We start from the raw sequence: 27,716 nt of genomic DNA on the forward strand, positions 1-27,716 counted from the left end.
CCCTTAACGTATACAGACCACAACTGACAAACAGTGCTACATTCATTTAAAAATGTAATTTTCCTGATGCCACGTTTTCCTCTGTTCTCTCCCCACCCGTATGCAAATGCTCCACAATATCATTCACTTGTTGCTTGCTTCCCACTGTGAGAAGGGACAGGGCCCGTTGGCTCAGCAAACCCAGCAGGCTGTATCACCTCCGGTTCAAAGGATCTCCGGTGGCACGCGCCGAGAAATAACTGAGACACTGGGGAGCTGCTGCCAGTCAGAGTAGGAAATAGTGAGCTAGCCGGACCAATACTCTGACTTAAGCCCTTTCCGCATGGGCCATCTAATACGGGGTAACAATGGTATATAACCAGTGGTGGGATCCAAAAATTTTAGTAACAGGTTCCCATGGTGGTGGGATTCAAACTGTGGTGTAGCGCCAATGGGGCTGGGAGGAGCACAACGGGGACGGGGGCGGGCATTCCAGGGCAGGGCTGTGGCAAGGACGCAGTGGCTGCGCCAGTCCTGGGGCGGGAAACGAATTCATGCAGGCACAGGCTGCCACGCACGCCGGTGCACCTCCTGCTAGACTGCTTCAAGTTCTGCGCGCTACTGCTGAGAGGAGGGGCGTCACTAAGGCAAAAATCCCATGGCAAAATCACCAATTAGTAACCCCCTCTCGGCACACACAAATCATTAGTAACCTACTCTCGGGAACCTGGGAGAACCTGCTGGATCCCACCTCTGGATATAACCCGTTGTGGGCGGGGTCTTCACACAGTTCCCGCCCCTGCATCAGGTCTGCCCTGCTTTATCCGCCCCAACCTGCCTTAAATGAAAATCGTGCTGTCAGCAATTCTTTTTAGAAAGGACAGGTTGGAGTCACCGCCGAGCAAATGGCCCCATGTGGGAGGCGCATTACTTGGCCATGTCTTATTGTTTTCTCCTCCCCGCCTCTCTCCTGCACCGCTACGTGCGAAGGGGCATCGACCTGCCGCATTGGCTCCAGGGCCGCTCACACGGAGGCATGCAAACAGACCATAGCTGCACAGGGCTTGTGTACCCCTGCTGCGCCCTGTGTTTATTGGCCCGAGTGGAAAGGGCCTTAGTGTTCACATAATAGGGGAACATGTGCAAGCACCGGAGATTCTTAATGCACTGGAAACCTCCCACACCTAAAGCCTCCTCTGAAATAAGGCCTAATTCTTCTTCACTTTCATGACGCATCCTGTCTTTCTGGTGACGTTGCCAAATTATGCCCAGTGTTTTCAACGACAGCGCATTTATCCAGGGCTGACTGCTGTTCCTGGTGGCCGTATCACTTGCAAATCTGGTGTAACGGAATCACGGACCATCTGTCCCCCACTTGGACATTAAAAAACAACTGCATTGTAATTGTAGCTGCAGAGCCCTTCGCAAATCCTCCTGTAGCTATCTTTCTTACGGCAGCCAATCCAGCAGAAATGGGATCACGAAGAAGGGGAACGTCCCCTTGATTTCCCTTCTGTATCACCACAAGCCCCAGAGGACTGAGCGGTGAGTTACAACACCCCTGCCAAAACAACGAGAAGTAAAAACAACCCAAAGCTGAAACACAGGATCTTTTCTTTTCCCTTCCACTGAGGGACAACAAAGCGAGTTTCGTATGAGATGAACCTCATCGCATGGATTCTACGTGACAGGTGAATTGTCTTTAAAAGCTGAGGTGACGGCTCTTCAGGCTTGCATCCCCCCCAGAAGATAGGACCCATGCAGATGTAACACTGGTTCCTTCCAAACCCTGGTTTGCAAATGCCAGTTACAATGGGAACCTTAGCTTGTGCTTAACCGTGGTTTGTTGCTGCACATGTAGCACTTAACCATGGTTGATGCAAACGAGGGGAGGGAGGAGACTTTGAAAAGAGGGTGCCTTCGTTGCTCACAAGGATCTCGTTGCTCACAAGGAGCCAGCCCTGGACTAGCACTGAAAAATAACACTATCTTTGTGATCCAGCCCTCGTCTCGTCGTAGTCAAATGGAGGACTGAGATCTCTGGACCTCATCTAGGAAAGACGAGAGTGGATTTCTCCAATAAATCCCCCCAGCTGAAAAAAAAACCCCAGTTATGGTCACAGCAGCGTACACAGAAAACATTCCACTGCGCGATTCAACAGCGACGACAGAGTCGCGCTCCCCGGCAATAATCACACAGACCTTGCAAAGGTGTTTAAAGGGAAAGGCATGCTTACCGATAAAATATGCCAGCAGTATCACCAGCGCGGCGGAGACGATAATGGCACTCAAGGCGGCACATTTCCAGGTGCAGTATTTGTAGGGTTTCTTCAGGTTAAAGGCTGGCCTAGAGAACGTACTTCGGGGAAGGGGTCTAGGAGGAGGCGAGTAAACAGTGCTGGATGTCAAGGGGTAACCCTGCGACGTCGTACAAAAGAGGGGAGAGGTCCCGCCCGGCTTGAACAGAAAGTGCCTGTGGAAAGAGCGAGAGAGCGAGAGAAAACGCAGGTGATTGGCTGGCTCGACACAAAGCAACGGCCCAGAGTTTCGGAGAGAGCAGTTTCGTTTTTCGACATCAGCACCATGCATCAGAGAGAAGGAAATCGCAGAAGAAATAAAAGAAAACACACACAACTTAAAAGAGAGAGAGAGAGAGAGAGAGAGAGAGATAAGGCTGCGGACAGCACTGAAGCTATCGATTCGTACCTCCGTGAGGAAACGAAGACTAAAAGTGAAATGAAATCGTTCCAAGCGCAGGTTATGGGAGGATGTGTGTGTGTGTGTGTGTGTGTGTGTGTGTGTGTGTGTGTGTGTGTGTGTGTGTGTGTGTGTGTGTGTGCTGGCCCCTCAAAGTCATTTGCAGAAACGGTTTACACAGAGAGTCAAGGACAGCTCTAATGACACCTTTTGATATAATCCCTGAGGTTTTGCTATATTGGGTTGTCCTGAGTAGATATTTATGCATTCCTTTTGCACAGAGTTTTTTTTTCCTTCTTGGAAAGAACTAAGGCTCATTCTGCACACGCAGAATAATGCACTTTCAAACTGCTTTCAGTGCTCTTTGAAGCTGTGCGGAATAGCAAAATCCACTTGCAAACAGTTGTGAAAGTGGTTTGAAAACGCATTATTTTGCGTGTGCGGAAGGGGCCTAAATTTTTGTATGGTGTAACCAATTTTTTTTTTTGGGGGGGGGGGGACATATGATTAATGTGCTCCACATATACTGACTGACTGCATCCTTGAAGGTTTGCCACTAATGAAAGAATAAAAGAATTAGGGACAGAGGAACTGGCTGGTCAAGCCAAGGGCTTGGCAGAAACTGCCATCCAACTTTGTGGTATACTGGAATTTTTGTTCCAAGTACTTTTGGGAAAACGTTAGCTGGAGTTTAGGAGCCAAACTACATGTTACGGGAGCGGCTGCTGAGACTGTGTTGGATCACAATTCAGCAGTTGTGAAGAGCTGGTTTAACACTTGAAAAGGTATTGGGGGGGGGGACGAAATGTGTATTGCGCTGCTGCGCTGCGGGCCTAACCAGGATTGGGCCGTCATGGCAATTTTAAGATGCTAAATTCTTATCTGAAATGGCGTTGATGACCTGCCTGTAATGTGTAGTTTGGCTCAAAGTCTTGGATCTTTTATGAAGGGCAAAACCAGAAGTTCTAATCCAGTACGTAACTGGTGGGGGAGGGGAGGTGTACTTGTAGACAAATACCAGCAAGAACAAGGGAAGATTTAACTGGTTCTGGTGGGCTTTCCGGACTGTGTGGCCGTGGTCTGGTGGTTCCTAACGTTTCGCCTGCATCTGTTACACAGTGTGTAACAGACTTCCCTCTGTAATACACCTCTGACGATGCCAGCCACAGATGCAGGCGAAACGTTAGGAACAAGATCCACCAGACCACGGCCACACAGCCCGGAAAACCCACCAGAACCAGTTGAATCCGGCTGTGAAACCCTTTGACAGTACAAGGGAAGATTTAATTTGCCCCCCCCCCCCCCCCGACACACACACACTCAGAACTAATTTGAAAAAAGCTATTTCCCACCGACAAGCAACAAAACGGGATATAGTCTTGGCTAGAGGAACACGGCCTTGTCCGACTTGCGTGTTTGTGTGTTCCTTGGGAATGTATGTTTGACAAGACAAAGTGCGGCTCTGTCCTTCATGGCGGAAAGAGCTATCAAGTCACAGTCGATAGTAGGGTTTTCAAGGCACGAGATCAGCAGAGGTGGTTTGCCATTCCCTGCCCCCACATAGCAACCCTGGATTTCCTTGGCGCTCGTCCATCCAAGTACTAGCTAGGGATGACCCTGCTTGGCTTGTGAGATCAGATGAGGCTGGGCTGGACCATCAAGATGAGGGCGGTTCTGTCCTCAGTCATGAAGAAATTGAGTACAACATTGGCCAGGACGCAGCTGTGGGCCCCACAAAGTAACTTGTGGTATTTCATGGTACAAACCACGTCCAATTAGTTGGCATGAAAGTAATCTAAGTGCCTAACAGTGCCATTCTTAGAACGCTTTTGTGGAAGTTGGCCTGAGTGGAATTCTGAGCAGACCTGTTGTAAACAGAGTTACATTCTTCTCAGTCCACTGGAGTCAATGGTTTTGGGTGGGAAACCATGTCAGACTGCAGAAGTAGAGCAAAGTCTAGTACAGGGGTGGGCAATAATTTTTTCCATGGGGCCACATAAGAAACAGAAAATATTGTGGAGGGCCAGGCCAAAAGGCAGGGGGGCGAGGCGCTTTAAAAGCCCCGCAGAAGCTGGCAGCCAAGGCAACTGGCTTCTGCGGGGCTTTCAAAGATGCCTCGCTCCCCAGCAAGGCAGGGGGGTGAGGCGCTTTTGAAAGCCCCGTAGAAGCCGGCAGCCAAGGCAACCAGCTTCTGCGGGGCTTTCAAAGACGCCTTGCTCCCCAGCACGGCAGGGGGGCCAGTCAGGGTCATCTGGTGGGCCGGATGTGGCCCGCGGGCCGTATAATGCCCAGGTCTGGTCTAGTAGCACCTTAAGATAAAGGTAGTCCCCAGTGCCATTGCTGACCCGTGGGGTGACATCACCTCGTAACGTTTCCTAGGGAACCTCCGTTTTCGTGGCGTTTTGCCACGGCCTTCCTCAGTCGTCTACACTTTACCCCCAGGAAGCGGAGAACTCATTTTACCAACCTTGGAAGGCTGGAAGGCTGAGTCAACCTTGAGCCATCTGCCTGAAACCGACTTCCCTCAGGATCAAACTCAGGTCATGAGCAGAGCTTTGATTGCAGGACTGCACCTGACCGCCCTACCCAATGGATCACTTGGAACAGGGGTCTTCAAACTATGGCCCTCCAGATGTTCATGGACTACAATTTCCATCAGCCCCTGCCAGCATGGCCAAGTGGCAGGGCTGATGGGAATTGTAGTTCATGAACCTCTGGGGGGCCATAGTTTGAAGACCCCTGACTTAGAACTTTAAAGGCCAACAAAATTTTCCAGGGTATAAGCTTTCTAGAACCAGCGTGGTGAGCCAACATGAGACCCAGTGTCGGGTAGTGGTTAAGAGCAGGTGCATTCTAATCCGGAGAACTGGGTTTGATTCCCCGCTCTGCCACTTGAGCTGTGGAGGCTTATCTGGTGAACCAGATTAGCTTGTGCACTCCAACATATGCCAGCTGGGCTAGTCACAGTACTTCGGAGCTCTCTCAGCCCCTACCCACAGGGTGTTTGTTTGGGGGGGTGGGGGTGGCAGTAGACTGTAAGCCCCTTTGAGTCTCCTTACAGGAGAAAAAGGGGAGATATAAATCCAAACTCTTCTTCTTCTTCTTCTTCTCTAGAATTAAAGCTCACTTTACCAGAGAGTAGCAGATCTCCGTGACAAATAGCCAGGAGAAGCAAAAGAAAATGTTTGAGGAAGCAACCTTTGATTGATGAAAGACCATCTCCTAGAAAATTCTGTTTCACATGGGTCTGCAGTAAAAAAAGCAATATTCAAGTCCAGTAGCACTTTAAAGACCAACATGATTTCCAGAGCACAAGCTTTTGAGAATCCAAGCTCCCTTTATTAGTTGTGTGATTCTGCTTTAGACTGCACTACAATTTTCGGCAAATGCCAGTTCTTAAAGGCTGGTGGGAGCAATGCTTGGGAGCACGGGCAAAGCACAAACTTAGACAGATTTCCACGGCTGAAAGCATAATTGTCAAGGAAATGCTCCAGCCGATAAGCAGGTGATTTAGGGAAGCATTAAATACTGCCAGGTAGATTTCCAGAGCCCTGGTAGTTGCTTACAGTTCACTTCAAGAACATTTGAAATCTTTTGTACATGTGGTTTGGCGGGACAGGAGCCCTGGCTGCAAATTATAGCTAACACATTTGTGCTGCGAGCACAAGCATAATCCACTTTAAAGAAAGAGCCAATGTATGTACATTTTAAAAATAAAGCCAAGGACCTGGATAAACACAGGGTTTTAAATTGTACATTACCAGCTGCTCATACAGTGAATGTGACAAAAGAATTATTCAACACAGGGAAAACAAAAATTTGAGTATACATAATACATGGATTGTACAGGCATTCACTGCAAGTTGCGAACAGGGCTTGAGTGTTTACATAACAAAAACAACGGTCAACAAAGCTGCTGCCCCTTCTATGGCCATATCAACATTGTTCGGGAAATGTTTAAAAGGTTCGGCCCTCGTGTGGTTTACTTTTGCAGCGTTATTTGCTTAAAATGCAAATTGTGTATCTTGAGCATTCGGTGGATCGTAGATAAAAGTAAATCTTACTATATAATTGAGTGGTCTGTTGCTGACAGCAAACCGGACAAAGCGAGGGCTGCTGGGAAGTGTAGTTCTCAGCCACCCGGGAGGGCCTAGATTATAGTTCCTCCAGGAAAGTCAAAGAGTACACTTCCAAGCTGCCCTTGCTACAGGAAGCCATACTCTCTTCCTCCCCCACGGTGGGCTTCTCCCTACCAGGACTAGGTCCCTGTGGTGAACTCTGAAGAACTTCTTCCTTGGAACTTGGAGCAAACTCTGGGCCTTTCCCCACTTACCTTAAGCCCCGCACTACTTGAGGAGAGTAGCGCGGAGTCCCCCGGCACTCCCCACGAGAGGGGCGGCGACAGCACAGCTGCCCCGACGCTGCCACTGTCGCGCCCCCTCAGCGCGCGGCATCCCTGGCGCTCTTGCAAAGAGTGCCTTTTGATGACCTCGCCAGAGTGCGGGGTCGTGGGGACGCCCGGGTGCGCGACAGGGATGCTGCGCGCTGAGAGCAGTGCATGGCATAGGGGGCATCATGGTGAGTGGGGAAACGCCCTCTGTCAAACTGCAGCTGAGCCGGAACAGTCCGTTTGCAAAGTCAGGAGAGCCTGTCTGTGTGTGTGTGTGTGGGGGGGGGAATCTGTAAGTATGTTTTTTATTGAATAATTAGGCTAGGTTTTCATTTTCTGTGGTAAATTGCAGGGTCAGGAAAGGAGGAAAGGCAAGAGGGGTTGGCCCTCTCAGTGGGTGCTGTTACCCGACAACAGTTTTCTAGAGCCCATTGTATTTGTACAATGGGTTTTACTGATAGTTGTAAATAAAATTGTTCCAGGAACCAAGTGAAAAGAGGAACAGAGATGGTGGTAATAATTTGGCTAAAGGTACATGGAATAAACGGGCCTCTTGGAGAATAAACGCCTTGCCAGGTTCTTGCTTTTGTTTCTCCTGTCCAGCCACCATGAAGATCCACTTGGCCAAATCTACCTTGGACCATCTGGTTGGTCCCTACCAAAAGACAGAATGCTGAGCTCGATGGACCATTGGTTTGGCCCAACATGAGAAGCATTCTGTGCTCACCATTTCCAAAGCAAAGCTGGAATATGAACAGTAGTTCAGTGACAACTTATTTAACGGGGGTTTGGTAGACTGTTCAGTTCTTTTTGAAGTCTGTTTTGGGGTTAATCTCACTACTTCTTGAACCAAAAGGGACCACTCCCGGGAGTGAGGGAGGGAACGTAGTAGCGTCCAAAGAATGGTGTGTAACCCCTGTGTCAGAATGGGATGACCCAGAAAGGGGTGGAGTCTGAAAAGAAGCAGAAGGCTGCAGAACTCATGAGGTTGGAGGAAGCGAGGCTACCAGGCTGGGACCTCGATTGATTTTATTAAGCCCTTAACACCTTGTTTAAGGTAACTGCAATGTTGTTGGGAACTAGTGGGAAAGGGAGTTTATTTTTTTGCTATATTGTAAATGTTAGAATTTATTGTTTCAGGGTTTTTGTGTATGTAACTGGTGAGAGTTTTCTGGGAACCTTCATCATCTTGAATCCCGTTTCGCCAAGCCTCTGAAGTCTTCAAAAGCCAACCACCAGCAAAGAAGAATTGGACTTGGCAATATCAGTAGACTGTAAATAAGGACTTGAAAATGCCAACTTAACAGGACTGTAAAGTTTAAACATTAAATGTTTTAAAAGTGTTATTTGTTAAGAGAAGTAAACTGTTTTGTTTAAATTTAGTTCTTTGCAACTCCTTCCAAGTACTGCCCCACAGAACCCACAGAAAGAGGTTACAAGAGATTTCCCTTATCCCTGAAATGTAGAAAAATCTACAGAACGGCCAAAGTAAAGGGCCATTTAGGCCGGTGGCAGAGGAAAGTGTCATTAATTTACAACCACTTATGTCAATCTTGTGGGGTTTTCAAGACAAGGGATGTTCGGAAGTCCTCCTATGGATTAAAAACTGGTTGAGGAACAGGAAACAAAGGGTGGGTATAAATGGGAAGTTCTCACAATGGAGAGATGTAGGGAGTGGTGTCCCCCAAGGATCCGTTTTGGGACCAGTGCTCTTTAACTTATTCATAAATGACCTGGAAGTAGGGGTGGGTAGTGTGGTGGCCAAGTTTGCAGATGATACCAAATTATGTAGGGTGGTAAGAACCACAAAGGATTGCGAAGAGCTCCAAGCGGACCTTGATAAATTAGGTGAGTGGGCTAAGAAATGGCAAATGCAGTTCAATGTAGCAAAATGTAAAGTGATGCACATAGGGGCAAAAAATCCAAACTTCACATACACGCTACAGGGGTCAGTGCTATCAGTCACAGACCAGGAAAGGGATTTGGGCGTCTTAGTTGATAGTTCCATGGGAATGTCAACTCAATGCATGGCAGCTGTGAAAAAGGCAAACTCTATGCTGGGGATCTAATTAGGAAAGGAGTTGATAATAAAACTGCAAGGTTGTCATGCCCTTATATAAAGCCGTGGTGCAACGCACTTGGAGTACTGTGTTCAGTTCTGGTGCATACATCTAAAAAAGAATGTCGAAGAGATAGAAAAAGAAGTGCAGAGAAAGGCAACGAGGATGATTGAGGGACTGGAGCACCTTTACTTATGAGGAGAGGCTGCAGCGTTTGGGACTCTTTAGTTTGGAGAGGAGACGTCTGAGGGGATATGATTGAAGTCTATAAAATTATGCATGGGGTAGAAAATGTTGACAGAGAAATTTTTCTCTCTTTCTCACAATACTAGAACCAGGGGGCATTCATTGAAAATGCTGGGGGGAAGAATTAGGACTAATAAAAGGAAAAACTTCTTCACGCAACGTGTGATTGGTGTTTGGAATATGCTGCCACAGGAGGTGGTGATGGCCACTAACCTGGATAGCTTTAAAAGGGGCTTGGACAGATTTATGGAGGAGAAGTCAATCTATGGCTACCAATCTTGATCCTCCTTGATCTCAGATTGCAAATGCCTTAGCAGACCAGGTGCTCAGGAGCAGCAGCAGCAGCAGAAGGCCATTGCTTTCACATCCTGCACATGAGCTCCCAAAGGCACCTGGTGGGCCACTGCGAGTAGCAGAATGCTGGACTAGATGGACTCTAGTCTGATCCAGCAGGCTAGTTCTTATGTTCTTATGTTCTTATGAGGTGGTATGCCATTGGCTGTCTCTATGTAGCAACCTGCAGACTCCCATCTAAGAAATAACCAGGGCTGACTTTGCTTAGCTTCCAAGAACTGTTGAGATCTGGCTAGCCCAAGCCACTAAGATCCGGGGCGCCGTTGGGCTGCTTAGAGATAAAAAATGAAAGGAACGCTGTCGAAGAAAAGTATTATGGTTATCACACCCTCTCCAAAAAATCATACATGCAAAACATTAAGATTAGAATGTTTACAATCTTGTCAAGATGGAACCCGGCGGCCTCAACCATCTCCGACGAAACGCAAAGCAAACCTCGTGGCCCGTTAAACCACTACAGCTGCCCCTGTGTTAGTGAAATGGTTTTCCAAGGTGTCACAAGGGAGCCAATGAGATGCTATGGATCGGCATATTAACGAGGCTGCCATTAATATGTACAGGACCCTCAAGAACCTCATTGTTTTCATAACAGTTTATTTGTCTCGTGGTGTGGAGGGCAAACAGGAAGGGGAGGGGGGATCAGCTTGTGCGAGACAGGAAGTGAAAAATGAAAATAAAAATATGCCCAGTTAATCGTCATGCAAGGACCAGAGAAATGAGAGCAAAGTAGAAAGAGGAAAAGACCACATTAAATGTCGAACGTACCCATCATTGTATGCACCGTCATGTCGGGAGGAAGTTAGAATGTCCATCTCAATGAGGTTGTCCTGCAATGTCTCTAGGAATGTCTGCTTTGCTATGTTTCTACATACATATGGAAACATGAATGAAGGCAGTGAGACATGCATCTATGAAGGGTGACTTTATAAACCCACCATGGTTACAGCGCAGCGGGACATGGAATTAGAATGATGGACATTTTTTTTAATGAAGAGAACACTTGAAAATTCCAGAAACACTCCAGAATGTTTACTTCCATATATACATATGTCTCTTATACAACACACACGTATACATTATGACAATTTCAGAGAGCCACTGTATTGGACTGCAGTAAAACAGCATTCGAGTCCAGTGGCGCCTTGGGAACCAACTTGATTTTCTGGATACAATCTTTCAAGAGTCAGAGCACCCTTCGTCAGACAGGGACGTCTATTTTTACTTGGATCTGACAAGGGCCACATTCCCACTGAAAATTTAATCTAGATACAACCAAGTTTCAAAAGAATTGACACCTTTTCGTCCAGGTTCTAACATCCTCTCTGCAGAATGTTTCTAGTGAAGACATCTAGGCCTGCCCCTTGGGTGGGTGGGGGTGCCTGCTGTCAGGGATGCAATGGTTAAGATAACACCACCAAAATTTCAGGGTATCTTTAGGAATCCCTCCTGATGATACCACCCAGGTTTGGAGAAGTTTGGTTCATAGGGGCCAAATTTATGGACCCTCAAATGTGTAGCCCCATCTCCTATTAGCTCCCATTGGAAACAATGGGGGATGGTGGCACCCCCTTTGGAAGTCCATAGCTTTGGACGGCCTGGACCAAACTTATGGACCCTCAAATGTGTAGCCCCCATCTCTTATTAGCTCTTATTAGGGAGTGTTTTTTCAAAAAGGTGCATATACAAGCAGCTCCAGGAAAATCCCGTGATAAGGTGGGGGAGCGCTAGAAACGGGGCTGATCTGTGTTCCACAGTTCGGAGATCTCAAGGGAACCTGGATATTTCGGGTGACTATCCCAGGATTAATCGCCAGTGAGGAAATCACCAAGGGAGCATTGACTCTCAAAAGCTCACATCTGGGAAATCTTGTTGATCTCCAAGGTGCCACTATTGTTGATCTCGAAGGTGTCTGATCTAGCTAAATGTATAATAATTGTCTAAACCTTGGTAAATGTTGACATTTACACCTCAGGGCTAACAACCCCACACACATTTGTGCATAACCAACAAAAACAAATATCCCTTTTCCAAGCTTTTGGGCATACGACAGTGAATGTTGTATCGTTGAAGGCTTCCACGGCTGGATTCAACTGGTTCTGGTGGGTTTTCCGGGCTGTGTGGCCGTGGCCTGGTGGGTTTTGTTCCTAGATTTTACGCCTGCATCTGTGGCTGGCATCTTCAGAGGTGTATCGCGATACACCTCTGAAGATGCCAACCACAAACCAGCATCTAGGAACAAATTCCGAACCCGCGACCCACAACTCCACTCAAACTCAGTGAATGTTGTGTTTATGCCGCCTTTCCTTCACGGGTGGTTCTTTTCTCCGGTGTGGCGCAGTAGTTAGGAGCGGCAGACTCTGGAGAACCGGGTTTGTTTCCCTGCTCCTTCCCATGAAGCCTGCTGGGTGACCTTGACCGAGTCACAGTTCTCTCAGAATTCTCTCAATCTCATCTACCTCCTGAGGTACCTGTTGCAGGAAGGGGAAGGGGAGGTGACTGTAAGCCAATTTGAGACTCTTTAAAGGCAGAGAAAAGAGGATCATGAAAACCAACTCTTCTTCCATTTATCCTGAATACAACCTTGTGAAGTAGGTAAGACTGACTGAGGATGATTCGTCCAAAGTCACCCAAAAGAGCTTCACAGAGAGCAGGGATTTGACACTGAGTCTCCCTGCGTTGAGTACAACATTCTCACAACAACACCCCAGACTGCACACTGACAGAAAACAAGCATCAGGGTATGGGCTGCTCAAGGAATTTACCTGAGATTATCCCCAGTCCTGGATAAATGCTAATATGTACTCAGCTCCACACATTCACCACAATCACATTCCTGTGCGCCCGCACATATACACAAGAAATTATTTGAAGTCACCATTTCACGGCTTGGCTGCAAGCTTAGCTGTCCCAAACAATCACATATAAATCTATCTGATTTGCTGGACATCTTAATTTTGCACAGCAAGCGTCCACAGTAATGAGTCTGCCTCAGTGGGTGCTCTGGCGAAAAGACGGGATATGCCAGTTGGTCAATAATCTTCCTGGAAACCCTGTCTTTGCAAATCCACAGATAAGAATTCAATCAGACGGAATTGCATTCCCTCGCTGTCCCTTTTTAATCAGTCGCTCATTTCAAACTGAATTGTTAACCATCAAAAAAAACACCACCCCTCGACATTCTTACCTTGCGTGGCAGGTACATAGCGTACGGCAACCATTTAAAACCCACAACTGTATTTCTTGGATGGTGTTTGAAAAATAGACAGCTCAGACTATAGTAGAACTACTTTTTCCTGGGCAATAATTTCCAGAGGATATTTTATGTTGGTTTGCGGCTGAAGAACTAGATTAGAAACTGTTAGCATCTTAGAAATTTGCAATGTTTCAAAATACGGTGATCCTTTCCACACCGCAACTTTCCCAATTTTGATTTGCATATCTTTTGGGTTGGCATAAGAAATTAAATGGGAATTTTGCGGGAGTTTTGTGGAAGCCGCATATGATGAAGAAGAAGAGTTGGGATTTATACCCCACCTTTCTCTCCTGTAAGGAGACTCAAGGTGGCTTGCAAGCTCTTTTCCCTACCACTCCCCACAACAGACACCTTATGAGGTAGGACTTTCTGAGAGAGTTCTGAGAGAACTGTGACTAGCCCAAGATCACCCAGCAGGAATGTAGGAGTGCACATCTGGTTCACCAGATAAGCCTCCGCCACTCAGGTGGAGGAGTGGGGAATCAAACCCGGTTCTCCAGATTAGAATCCACCTACTCTTAACCACTACGCCATGCTGACAAGCGAACGTCAACAGATGACAGAAAACGTTTAGAAACACAGACATGCATAAAATATATGTATAATCTTATAGAAGACCAACATAGTTTATCTTTTAATATCATAAATATACCATTTCTTTTTTGAATTGCAAAGAAAAAGAAAAGAATCAGACCCATTTTCTGGTATGACGGGAGGGCCAAAACGTTTTACGCGCATTTCCAGATTGCAGGGGGCACCATGCCATTAACGCCAGTGATGTGGAAGGAATAACTGCATGGGCTTTCGAGCGTCAAAGCTCTCTTGGTCTTGTATTTAACCAAATCTTGCTGGTGTCTAAGCTGCTACTGGACTCAAAACTAGCTCTTAACCAGAATGAGGAAGGGGACAAAATGGACTTGGGCCTGAATCCATCCTTTGCGGTCAATTTCTGGTTTCATTACAAATTCCAGGGCCGCATCTGAACCTGAAATAAAGGCAGTGGTGGGATCCAAACATTTTAGTAACAGGTTCCCATGGTGGTGGGATTCAAACTGTGGTGTAGCGCCAATGGGGCTGGGCTGGAGCTTGTACTGACGAGTTATTGGCGGGCATTCCGGAAGGACTGGCGGGGCATTGCTGGAAGGGGCTGCGGCAGGGCCAGCAGCAGCTGCGCCCGATCCTTAGGCGGAAAGCGAATGCATACCGAAGCGCCGGGCTGTCATAGCGCCCGGTGCACCTCCTGCTAGACTGCTTCCAGTTCTGTGCGCAACTGCTGAGAGGAGGGGCGTAACTAAGGCAAAAATCATGTGGCAAAATCACCAATTAGTAACCCCCTCACGGCACACGCAAATAATTAGTAACCTACTCTCGGGAACCTGTGAGAACCTGCTGGATCCCACCTCTGAATCAAGGGCTGCATCTGAGCCTGAAATAAAGGGCCGCATCTGATCCTGCAACCAACCTCCCTCCCCGCCCTGCATTGTCAGCATTTCTTGCTTTACTTCTTCTGCTCCCCCAGACAAGCTGATATTGAACCTGATGTTTTCAGAGAACTTCCTATAATCAGCCTTCTGGGTTTTTCTTACTGAATTTTCACCAAATTGCACGGAGAGGATCCATTTTTACACGTCCTTGCTGTCAATGACAGGATTCTCCCAATTGTCTGCACTAACTCTCTATGTTCAATGTCTGGAACTCTCAACTTGCTACTGAGGACTTCAACCTTTAGCCACGCCCACACGGGTTTCGATCGGGCAATTTGTTCGCAGAAGACATGAACGGTTGAGGAGATTTCTCACTGTTGCCTGCCAGCAGTACCTTCTGTTCTCAGGAAAGTTGATGCTCATAGGTCCGTGGTGGTGAACCTTTGACACTCCAGATGTTATGGACTACAATTCCCATCAACCCCTGCCGAGCGCTGGCCAATTATTATTCTGGCAGGAGCTGATAAAATTGTAGTCCATAACTATCTAAGGAGATATAAGGACCACCACTGTCATAGGTATTGTCAAAGACTTTCATGGCTAGAATCAACTGGTGGGTTTTCCGGGCTGTATGGGCGTGGTCTGGTAGTTTTTGCTTCTAACGTTTCACCCACATCTGTGGCTGGCATCTTCAGAGGCACATCACAGTAAGATGTGTTCCTCTCGGTGACGCAGTTCCTCTATGGAAGCACACCCTACCGTGACATACCTCTGAAGATGCCAGCCACAGATACGGGTGAAATGTGAGAAGTAAATACTAACAGACCACAGCCACACAGCCTGGAAAACTCACAATAGTCGGTTGATGCCCACACTTGTGGGATATACACATATATTAATATCCATGTTGGGAGGTTGCCTGCAGTAAAATTTGGCTTTCTTGCCTTTTTTGTCAGGAGATGTTCTGAAAGAAGAGGGGGGAAAAGCAATCCCCCCTTTTACTGCAGCTCACGAATCCGCGTGCCTATTAGTCTACTGCCGTGGTGGCGAACCTTTGGCGCTCCAGATGCTATGGACTACAATTCCCATCAGCCATTGCCAATTGGCCATGCTGGCAGGGGCTGATAGAATTAGCAGTCCTTATTTATCAGGAGTGCCAAATTACTCCCTAATCTAATGGAGTCCCTATAACCCTAGGTATCAACTCCCCCGGGGTCACACATGAACACAGACAAAGCTATCTTAAACTGAATCAGATCTTTGGTCCACCGAGCTCAGTACTGTCCACTCAGACTGGCAGCAATTCTCCAAAGTCTCAGATCAAGGTCTTTCACATCACCTACTACCTGTCCCTTTTAACTGGAGATGCCAGGAATGGAACCTGGGGCCTTCTGCACCCCAAGCAAATGCTCTACCACTGAACCAAGGACCTTCCTCAAGGTAAGTTTGCAGCAGTCTCTGGTGACATTTCTGCTTGACAACACCTTTAAAAGTGGAATTCCTTTGGAGCAATAAAGACCAACCTGTAACATGCAATTATCCAAAAACAGTAGGAGGAAAAAGAGAAGGGGGGGGGGTTTCCTAATCGGTAGTGGGATCCAAAATTTTTAGTAACAAGGTTCCCCATGGTGGGGATTAAAACTGGCGGCGTGGCATAGTGCCAATGGGGCTGGGCCCGAGGGAGACGCGGACGGGCGTGGCTGGGCATTCGAGGCGGGGGGCATTCCTGGGGCGGAATGGCAGGGACACAGCGGCTGTGCCACGATCCTTGGAGGCAGGAAACAAATGCCGCATTAGGGGGCGAGGCTGCCACGCATGCCGATTGCACCTCCCTGCTAGACTTCTTCAAGTTCTGCTTGGCAGCTACTGCTAAGAGGAGGCGTAACTAAAGGCAAAAATCCACAGCGGCAAAATCGCAATTGAAAGTAAACCCCCTCTCGGCACACAGAAATAATTAGTAACCTACTTTCGGGAACCTGTGAGAACCTGCTGGATCCCACCTCTGGCTCTAATGGAAAGAAATACTAATTGACTGATGGGGTGCTTTGAAGAGTTTCCAGACTTACCAAGCAGTCATTTAGGATGAGCAAAACGCCGCCACCGACATCTTGCCCGTTACATCTAAACAAGATCAAGTTCCCTTGAGCTGTAGACCAACAATTATATTTGCTGCGACTGGCCCAGCCAGGAGGGTAAATCTTTTCAATATATTGACTGATTCCAGTTTCTTAAATAGGATATTGATTTATTCCGCAGGAAACTGGGAAACTTCTGCGTCGGGAGAATAAAAGCCACGTAAGCCCGTTTTGAATTTATGTTTCTCATTCCGTTTTTAAATGGGGAAAATAGCCTTACATGCTACTGTTAATGTGGACAATATTTTCCAAGCCGTGGAAGTCGACTGCCGGGCAATTTCCTCTTTTGTTCATCCGAGGGGAGGGGGGAAAAGTTGACAGAAGGTATTACGAAGCTACTGCTAAAATAAGAGACGAAAGAGGAACGCTAATTTATGCCCTCAATGAAATGAAAGAGGGGCAATAGAGTCTGCTTGGCCCCAGATTCAATCCCAGGCATCTTCATTGAAAAGGTTGGGTAATAGATTATTTATTTATGTACGTATTTATTTATTGAATCGATTTCTATCCTGCCCCTCAAATACAGTCCAGGGTGGGTTGCACAATATAAAGATACATGCAACATTACAATTAAAACACAATTGTAACGTGTAATGTCTCCTAAAAACATATCTAAAAGCAATTAACCAATAGCCCAAAACCACCTCCTCCCTAACACACACCCGCCCCCAGTGCAGGTGAAGGGAAGATTCCCCAAAAGCCAGTGGACTGGGGGCAGATGGCATCAATCAGTCAAATGCTTGTGCGTCTTAACCAGGTGTATCATGTTGGCACCTGTCTGATCCAGTGATGGGATCCAAAAAATTTAGTAACAGGTTCCCGTGGTGGGATTCAAACTGTGGCGTAGCGCCAATGGGGCTGGGTGGAAGGCACAAGCGGGGGGGGGGCATGGCCGAGGCATTCCGAGGCGAGGCGAGTTTCTGGAGCGGAAGGCGCTGTGGTAAAGGAAGCAGCCTTTCGCATGCGGCAGTCCTTGGCAGGCGGAAGCGAATGCCGCAGGCGAAGCAGGCTGCCCACCTGCGCCGGTTGCACCTCCTGCTAGACTGCTTCAGAGGACTCTGCGCACTACTGCTACGAAAGGAGTAACTAAGGCAAAAATAATGTGGGCAAAATCACCAATTAGTAACCCCCTCTCGGCACACACAAATAATTAGCAACCTACTCTCGGGAACCTGTGAGAACCTGCTGGATCCCACCTCTGGTCTGATCTCTACTGAGACCCTTGTGAACTGCTGCCAGTCAGTGTGGACCATAGGTCTCCATCCTTTTTCAGCCGGCGGGCAACCGGGGGATTCTGACACAGTGCGATGGCTGCTGCTGGAGTCAAACCCAGCTACAAAACGGCTGCTGCAGCCGACTTTTGACCACACAGTCCCTACGGTGTGGTAGTAGCTGCTGCCAAAGCAACGTTTTAAAAATCCACATAGCCAATCAAATCTCCAGTGGCCAATCAGAAACCGAGCTGGGCAGGTTTCTGACCCCGCCCAGTTTCTAGGAACACTTGGTGGGCGCCATGTTAGAGACCCCTGGTGGCGACAGTACTAACTTTCACGGACCAATGGTTTGATGTAGTAGCTCTGTTCGTGTTACAGTGAATGCATGTATAATCTGTATTATATGCCTATTAAAGGTTTTGGACTGGACTGGCATAATCCGTACATACATGTGTCCCTCTGTTCATAAGAAAAAACTATCATGCATTCACTTTACAAATGAAACCGGGTACCAGCACCTGTGTAAAATGCGGGGTTTCTATCACCTGTTCAGCTGTATCAGGGTTGAACAGAACATGAGGGTTACTTGATGCACTTATCAAGAAAAATCAGGTGGAGACTGTACACGGATTGTACATGTGTTCCTTGGTGGAGTCTCCTTCTTTGGAGGTTTTTAAAGAGAGGCTGCATGGCCATCGATTAGGGAGTGCTTTTGATTGGTAAGTGTTCCTGTATGGCAGGGGGTTGGACTGGATGGCCCTTGGGGTCCCTTCCAACTCTATGATTCTAAAGAATGCAACTTGTGAGCAGGGAAAGTAGGAGGCATCTTTATGGGTGTATAATTAAGGAAAAGGGCTATCACCCTGGTTCATGGAAAACCCTTTTTTTCCCTTATGTTACCCCCTTGGTTTCTGTCCTAAACCCAAATAAGCTGCCTTTTAAAGCAGGAATTAGGTCCCTTTAAATGTGAACTGTCTTTAAAAAGACAACAGGTCCAATCCAGACAAAGTATAGCTCTTTTGAATCCTTTGGATTATAATTAATTTATTTTTATTAGATTTATACTCTGCCCATTCCTGGCTAGAGCCGGGATCAGTTAACTTACATACAGGCTGAAAACCACAATTTCGATAATATAATACAAATTAGTTCTAAAGCCTAACATCTATGATGGTAGACAGTTGAATGAAAGATCCCAGCCTGAAGTTTATTTCACCCATCCCATTACAATTCCTTCTCTATTTATAGGGCGGAGGGGGCGCTCCAGTTGGAACTGCACAGGGTGGAATTTAACAAGATTGCAAATGAGTTGCAATGAATTAAAAAGTGGGAGGCCGGTTTTTCAGCCGGAACAATTCGGACTCGCAGATGGCCTCCGCCAAAACGCCCGATGGAAGATCTCTGTCTTGGAATGGATTAAGATCCCGCAGAGCTGGGGGCAGAGTCCCACCAGACTGGGGGGCAGAGGGTCAAAAATTAAGCAACATTTCCATCGAAACCTAAAGCACTTCACAATGTCTGGACTGTGTCCACCGTGTCAAAAATCGAAACAGAAACAAGATGTTTTTTTGCTTTTGAAGCTTGACTGGTATGCACTTCTGTGGAAGAATATGAGCAGTCTGACAGGACAGCGTGAAAGACTTCTTTTCACACATTTCCGTCAGCGAGCCGTGCGGCCGGTCAGCTGTCTACAAGAATGAGTAACTGTGCTTATTTGCCTGTAGAAGAAAATATTTCCTGTGAATTGGCCTCGTCCACATACAAAACTTTCCCGTTTTTGGCTCAAAGGCCCCTTCTGAACGTGCAGAATAATGCTCTTTCAATCCATGTTCACAATTTATTGTCGAAGGCTTTCACGGCCGGAATCACTGGAGTGTTGTGGGGTTTTTGGGTTGTATGCAGAGGTGGGATCAACAGCTTGAGTTCTCTGGAGTTCCGAAGGTAGGTTACTAATTATTTGTGTGTGCTGGAGGGGTTACTAATTGGTGATTTTGCCCACAGTGATTTTTTTGCCTTAGTTACGCCCTCCTCTCTCAGCAGATAGTATAGAACTTGAAACAGTCTAGCAGGAGGTGCACAGCGTCGCGTGGCAGCCAATACCTGTGTGCATTAGATTTCAAGCCCAAGGACTGGCCTTGGCGGCTGCGTCCTTGCCACAGCCCTTAACCAATGCCCGCCCGCCCAATGCCTGGCTACGCCCGTTGTGCCCACCCAGCCCCACTGGCGCTACGCTACTGTTTGAATCCCACCAATATGGGAACCTGTTACTAAAATGTTTCGATCCCACCACTGGTTGTATGGCCATATTGCAGTAGCATTTTCTCTTGACTTTCACCTGCATCTCTGGCTGGCCTCTTCAGAGGATCCTCTGGAGAGGCCAGCCACAGACCCCAAGGCGAAGCGTCGAGAAAATGCTACCTATCCCAGCTTCTAACCAGCTCCCACAACACCCCACTTTCACAATTGTTTACAAGTGGATTTTGCTATTCCGCACGGTAAAATCCAGCTGCAAAGTGCATTGAAAGTGGATTGAAACCGCATTATTCTGCATGTGCGGAAGGGGCCTTAGGGTTGAAGCAGAGAAGCAAGAAATGTTGAACAGGCTGGGGCAAAATGGTACCCAAGAAGCCTGTGCCAAATGCCAGTTCCCCTGAGTAAATGATTTTCAATAAAGGAATGTTTGTTACAAATCCACCTGGGGAAAATAAAAGTCACATTTCCCCAAAGGAGCTAGATGCACACCATACGTACCCTCAAAGACCACATGCTTGTGGATCAGGGCCATTTATTCTCTGACATCCTAAAAAACCAAAATTATACATTCGAGGAAACCCATATTTTAACGGTCAAGCCACATGATCCATTTTGTCTTGTACGATTCTTTGATCTATGTACTAAGTCAGTGGTGGCGAGGAACCACCACCAGCGCAGGTGCCAGAGGTGGCACTCAGGAGAACCCTCTCTGTGGAGCGCAGCTTGTTATGACAGAGTTACTCCCCCCACATCTAGGTGGCCTGGGCAGCTGGGCTGATGGCTAGCGTAAACCTAAGACCCTAGTTTTGGGAAACTTAGTGTAGGTAACCCTGATAGGTGCTGTTAAACCCCACTGATTTTACGTGTGCGATCAACTTTACCTGGGACTAAAAGTCGCGATCCTTTCACGGAGGAGCAAGCTTCAGTTCTGCTAGCAAGTGGAACGCTGGTACAGAGTGGAGGCCCTCCTAAATTCGTGATTCACCCGTTGGAGGAAGAGTTGCCGCGGTTGCTTCAAAAGCAAGAGCCACCAACTACCATAAGCTTACTCCCTGAGTACTTCATGCCTTAAGAACCCAACAGTTTTTTCTAACCTAAAACCTCAGTGTGCAGGTTAACTTGCCATGTTTGGGACTTTTAGAGTAAATAAGTGGGTTTGGGGTTGCAATTTGGGCACTTGGTCTTGAAAAGGTTTGCCATCACTGTACTAAGTGAACTGGGGCAGGGACCAGTTGCTGGAGTGCATATTTCGTATTTAGAAGGCGCCAGAGTTTGATCCCTGCCGTCCTCCAGTTAAACAACTGGCATCTCATGTGGCAGGGGCTGAGACGGCCATATTAGACCACTCATGTCGAACTCCTTTGTTACGAGGGTTGGATGCGATCTAAATGTGACTTGGTTGGGCTGGGGAGCCAGATCAGGGGTGGGAGGTGCACAGTCTCTGCGGGAGTGAGGGGGTCCAGAGCGGGAGTTCAGATTGGGAGTGAGGGAGTTGCTTCAGCTGGGTTGCAGGCCTGTTCAATCCTCTCAAGGGGCTGGATCCCCTGCTACCTGTTTGAGACCTCTACCTTCGACCCAAAGAATTAACAGTTAGTGAACTGAAGGTCTCCCTCCATGGGAGACCAGTTCACCCATTCAACCGGAAGGCAGTTTTGTGTGTGTGCTGGAAATAGGGTGGGGCAGAGGAGAACGGCGTAGGAGGTTAAGAGCTCATGTATCTAATCTGGAGGAACCGGGTTTGATTCCCAGCTCTGCCGCCTGAGCTGTGGAGGCTTATCTGGGGAATTCAGATTAGCCTGTACACTCCCACAAAGCGCCAGCTGGGTGACCTTGGGCTGAGTCACAGCTTCTCGAAACTCTCTCAGCCCCACCTACCACACTCTTACAGGGTGTTTGTTGTGAGGGAAGGGGCAAAGGGCAAGAGATTGTCAGCCCTTTGAGTCTCCTGCGGGGGAGGAGAGAAAGGGGGATATAAATCCAAACTCTTCTTCTTCTTCTTCTCGGATTTACAGCCGGTGGGGCATTAGACCAAAGAAGACACCATGAAGGCATAGAGACCAACCCTGTCCAGATCCGCTCCAAGGTTTCAACAGGCTCCCTTGACGTATTTCCAGGTTTTGCCCACCTCCGTGAGGACCAGACACTTAGCAGAAGGAGAACAAGACGGGCCTTACCTCGTCTCTAGGGGGATGTTACTGTTGAGTAACCAATTGTCCTGAGAATGTGTGGACTCTTGGGTACCAGCTGGCTGCTCTCCAGAAAGGGAGTGGTCCGTGGGGGCGGGGCTAGGATTGCTGCGTCATGAGGTGAAAGTTCCCACCTCGGTTTAAGGAGGTTGATGGAGGGCCAGCGTGATGCTGGCTGAGCTGATGTGGGCGTCTTGGCGGGAAGCCCGGAGGAGGGCGGAGTTGACCGGGCCTAGCGTGGTTCCTGAAGATTAGTAGCGGGTGATCTGGAAGAAGAGAAAAACACACCCACCCGGTGAACTTTAAGGAAACACAGGCCCGAGAAATACCTTTCACCGAGAGACTGGCGCATGTTGGTTAAACCAGCCAGCGCGGGTTTTGGGGGGTGAGACGACGAGAAAACTGCCGGCAGCTTCGGAAGAGTTATTTTTGGAAACTGTATTTTCAATTATTATGTTATACCACAGAGAGAAAGCAGCTGGCATGACAGAAATTATACGAGACAAGAAAACAACGCAGAGAGCTAACCACAGGAATAATCGCTACCACCTATCCATTAACATTCCAGGAGGGTTCAAAACTTCGATTGGGTTTTAAGAGTATTTCAAGAGACTTTGTTATCATCATACTTTCTCTGGGGTTTCCCCCCCCCCCCACATTTTAGTTTCATTATGTTTTCAAAGCTTCGGCTCTTAATTAGAGGCTGATGAGTAGGAGGCGTGTCTTTTATTTCTAGGACCTAGCAATTAACAGTTGTCGCTAACAGAAACCACCATTATACCTTTGGCCCTTTTTACACAATTCTGTCGTAATTTCAAGAGCAGGACAAGCAACAAAAATTTGGCATATCCGTCGTAGAAATCCCATCTTAGGATTTCGCAAAAATTGAACTAAGAGAGACAGACACACAGAGAGAAGAGAAGAATATATTTCCTGCTCCTACAAAGAGCAATCAGATAAACCAGCCTGAGTTGATTTTCCTTGTTTCATTTTACTAGAATTTGTGGATACTCGATGCAGTTCACGGGCAGCAGATGGAGGGTGGATAGAAATATGGAGAGAAATCTCATCATGGCATGCCTCTGAAGCTGCCAGGCATAGGGAAGTTAGGCTGAGAAATATCCAGGAGCAAAATTGCAAACCGTGGCCACACCGCCCATGCCCAATTAGCAGCTGTACTCTGTCTCAGGGCCTTTCTCCACTTACCTTAAGCCCCGCGCTACTCTCCGAAAGTAGCATGGGGTCCCCAGGCCTCCCGACGGGAAGTGACAGCGCCAGCCTAGCGCTACCAGCTATTTAAGCCCCCCCTCAGCGTCGCGGCATCCCTGGTAGCATCTTTTAAACTCTGCGCCTTGTGATGCACGCTGTGAAGGGGTTGTCAGGGGCAACCGATCGGTATGTGACATGGGGGGGGATTAAAGGTAGAGGTGAGGGGGGAAAAGGTCCAATAGGGTTGTATATTCCTCCACCACAGAACTCAGCATGCCGGACCTTCTTTGTTGTAGAATGCTGCGCCTGGGTCCTAGTGTCAACTAGTTTGCAGAAGGCAAGTATTGGTGATAGTCGTTTAACTATAAATGCTCCTGTATCGAGGTATCATGTTCCACAATGCACAAAAGACTGGCTGTAGCACAGGCAGCATGCAAAAATGAATGATAATTTTCATATTCGGGACTATATTCTGACACGGAAGCATACGATTTTCTCAACTGCTGAACCTCAACTGGCCGTACTAACATCTTTATCTGAGACAGAATACATGCATCCTCAGAGACTTAAAGATGGAAACCTGATGATTCCTAATTGGCAAGACCTTTCTCTCCAGTCTTTGGAATAGAACATTCATCACAAGGGGAGGGAGGTGGAAGCAGCAAGAAACTAAATATAGACAGAAACTGATAACAGAGACACAGTGTGTAACAGACCTCTCTCTGTGATACACCTCTGAAGATACCAGCCACACATGCAGGCGAAAAGTTAGAAACAAGATCTACCAGACCACGGCCACACAGCCTGGAAAACCCACAACCAGTTGAATCCGGTCGTGAAAGCCTTCAACAATACATTGATCACAGAGAGTTTTCAGCTGGCACTAGTTAAAACTGAAGCACACTTAGGGTACAAGTTGAACTTTGGGGAATCCAATGTAGGATTAGAGATTCTGCCACTTATTTCCTTCCAATATGTTCTCCACACTTACGAATATTACATAGGGACACCAGCAACCTCTAGGGTTTCTCGCGTTCAAACGAAACCTAAATTTACATCAATAACCCCGGACCGCATGGGAAGCGCAAAGCAAATATGTTCCCAATGGCCCTTCTGCAAAGTCCCTTCCTGATACCCCGACTCTGCTTACTGAAGAGCTTCTCTGCAAATTCCAATTTTCTCCGTTGCATGCCGTTAAGTGCTACTGCAAATAATGCCTTCCGAATGAAGAGGAAGAAGTATCGTTTCCTGTTCAGTGTTTGCATTTCCTCTTCACTTTCTCCAGGAAAACGAGAGAGAGCGTATTTATCCAGTTTCTGCCGCTGCGATTTTTAGAAGCGGGGGGATTTATAATGAACATTCCTTTCCTGACAGTCCACCATTCCACCCGCCCCTCCTTATCACCCGTAAGCTTTCTGATTATATCCATATCCATTTGATTTGCTTTGTCAGGTCTCGATATTACTAAATGTAATAGATCCTAACGAGGATTAAAGCAAATCTCTGCAGCTTTGTGTTCTCCGGTTCTCTCTTTTAGAAGCTTTCCAACTGGAGACTTTGAGGAAACAAGCTATGAAATCCGAGTAACGTAAAGCTGTGCGGACGAATAGGGCTTCTCGAGAACGCCTAACGCCAAAATCTCGGTTCATAGTTTTCAAAGGACAAAAGAAAAATCTGGCTTCACCAGACCAACGGCTTGTCCGTTGGTGGTTTCTGCACAACACACTAATAACGCGTTCAACCTGTTATTAACGGACCCAGTTTCCCATTTGCCTTTGCACTGCGGATTTCACCCCTCCAGGACAGCCAGTGAGGTGTAGTGGTTAAGAGCAGGTGGATTCTAATCTGGAAAACCGGGTTTGATTCCCCACCTGAGTGGCAGAGGCTTACCTGGTGAGCTAGGTTTGTTTCCGCACTCCTACATTCCTGCTGGGTGGCCTTGGGCTAGTCACAGTTCTCCGAACTCTCTCAGTCCCACCTGCCCCACAAGGTGTCTGTTGTAGGGAGAGGAAGGGAAAGGAGCTTGTAAGCCACCTTGAGTCTCCTTACAGGAGAGAAAGGTGGGATATAAATCCAAACTCCTCCACCACCACCTCCTCCTCCTCCTCCTCCTCCTCCTCCTCCTCCTCCTCCTCTTCTTCTTCTTCTTCTTCTTCTTCTTCTTCTTCTTCTTCTTCTTCTTCTTCTTCTTCTTCTTCTTCTTCTTCTTCTTCTTCTTCTTCTTCTTCTTCTTCTTCTCCTTCTTCTTCTTCTTCAATTTGTTACTGGATTTTCCTGTTTGTACAATGAAGTCTACCTATCATGATTGCTATATCATGGGGATTTCACCGCTCCAGAACAGCCAGCCAGGTGTAGTGGTTAAGAGCAGGTGGATTCTAATCTGGAAAACCGGGTTTGATTCCCCACCTGAGTGGCAGAGGCTTACCTGGTGAGCTAGGTTTGTTTCCGCACTCCTACATTCCTGCTGGGTGGCCTTGGGCTAGTCACAGTTCTTCAAACTCTCTCAGTCCCACCTGCCCCACAAGGTGTCTGTTGTAGGGAGAGGAAGGGAAAGGAGCTTGTAAGCCACCTTGAGTCTCCTTACAGGAGAGAAAGGTGGGATATAAATCCAAACTCCTCCACCACCACCTCCTCCTCCTCCTCCTCCTCCTCCTCCTCCTCCTCTTCTTCTTCTTCTTCTTCTTCTTCTTCTTCTTCTTCTTCTTCTTCTTCTTCTTCTTCTTCTTCTTCTTCTTCTTCTTCTTCTTCTTCTTCTTCTTCTTCTTCTCCTTCTTCTTCTTCTTCAATTTGTTACTGGGTTTTCCTGTTTGTACAATGAAGTCTACCTATCATGATTGCTATATCATGGGGATTTCACCGCTCCAGAACAGCCAGCCAGGTGTAGTGGTTAAGAGCAGGTGGATTCTAATCTGGAAAACTGGGTTTGATTCCCCACTGCTCCTGAGTGGCAGAGGCTTACCTGGTGAGCTAGGTTTGTTTCCGCACTCCTACATTCCTGCTGGGTGACCCTGGGCTAGTCACAGTTCTCAGGACTTAGTCCCACCTGCCCCACAAGGTGTCTGTTGTAGGGAGAGGAAGGGAAAGGAGCTTGCAAGCCACCTTGAGTCTCCTTACAGGAGAGAAAGCTGGGATATAAATCCAAACTCTTCTTTTTCTTCTTCAGGAAGCAACTGCAAACAGTCCGGGTTGCTGTGGTTCCTTTGGTTTCTCCAAAAAGATTGCCAGCTTAGAGATTTGTGTAAGAGCCGGGTTGAAGGAAATATAAAGGGCTGAACCTATTTTGGGGAACAGCCCTGTGCGAAGCTCTCCCCCAAAATGGGACAAATAGCTTCCTCAGCCTGTTATATACGGGCTGTGCGGAAACCACCTGTGATTCCTACAATGGCCTGTGCCACACGAACCGCAACACCTTCTAAAGTTTTCAACTTCCATTGTAGTGTCCGGAAATCTCCTGGAATTAAAACTGTACGTCAGGCTATAAAAATCAGTTCCTGAAGAAAATGGCTGTTCCCTGCTCTGATGCCTGAGCTGTGGAGGCTTATCTGGGGAATTCAGATTAGCCTGTACACTCCCACACACGCCAGCTGGGTGACCTTGGGCTAGTCACAGCTTCTCGGAGCTCTCTCAGCCCCACCCACCTCACAGGGTGTTTGTTGTGAGGGGAACCCAAGAGATTGTAAGCCCCTTTGAGTTCTCCTACAGAGGGGGGGGGTATAAATCAAACTCCGTCCCTAGATCCTGGTCTCGTCCTAAGATCCTGCGTCCTCTGTCCTCGTCCTCAGTCACGTCCTCCCTGGTGGTGGTCTTCTTCTTCTTCTTCTTCTTCTTCTTCTTCTTCTTCTTCTTCTTCTTCTTCTTCTTCTTCTTCTTCTTCTTCTTCTTCTTCTTCTTCTTCTTCTTCTTCTTCTTCTTCTTCTTCTTCGTGTGGCAATGAATCCTGCTGGGATATTTTCCGTGCACTTGGAGGAAAGATGTTTATTCACCACAATACAGGTGTAGTCGGCAATTTGGGCTCCATGACCAAATCTGCAAGTCTTCCAAAGCAGAGTTGGCAACCATAATGCCTACATTAATGTACACTGATGAAGGAAATGGCAGGCAGCCACGATGCCAGACGAATAAACATCCCAGGGGAAACTTCAGAAAAGGCAGACAGGACGGAAGATCACCGAAATGGCAGAAAAATGGCGGGTGGCGGAGAAAACTAAAGCGAGAGCATCAAAACTGGGCTGAATCAAACGTTTCCCGCTCTCCGCACAGCAAGCAGGAAACGTTTTCAAAACGTTCCGGCAAACGAGGACAAGCTGTAATTTAAG

At 47.5% G+C, this 27,716-nt stretch overlaps 1 protein-coding gene across 1 annotated transcript in view; it reads right to left on the reverse strand.

Annotated features, from left to right (window-relative positions):
- Positions 1-22,452, reverse strand: part of LOC125431251 (teneurin-4-like) — a 92,133-nt gene extending 69,681 nt beyond the window's left edge. The window contains exons 1-3 of the mRNA XM_048494011.1: positions 22,180-22,452; positions 10,492-10,590; positions 2,217-2,452 (exon numbers count right to left, since the gene is read on the reverse strand). Of these exons, the coding sequence (XP_048349968.1) occupies positions 2,217-2,452; positions 10,492-10,538 (283 nt within the window). The 5' untranslated portion in view covers positions 10,539-10,590; positions 22,180-22,452. The remainder of the gene's footprint in view (positions 1-2,216; positions 2,453-10,491; positions 10,591-22,179) is intronic.
- Between the last annotated feature and the right edge of the window lie 5,264 nt (positions 22,453-27,716).

This window comes from Sphaerodactylus townsendi, linkage group LG04 (assembly GCF_021028975.2).
Source record: "Sphaerodactylus townsendi isolate TG3544 linkage group LG04, MPM_Stown_v2.3, whole genome shotgun sequence".
Taxonomy (NCBI): domain Eukaryota; kingdom Metazoa; phylum Chordata; class Lepidosauria; order Squamata; family Sphaerodactylidae; genus Sphaerodactylus; species Sphaerodactylus townsendi.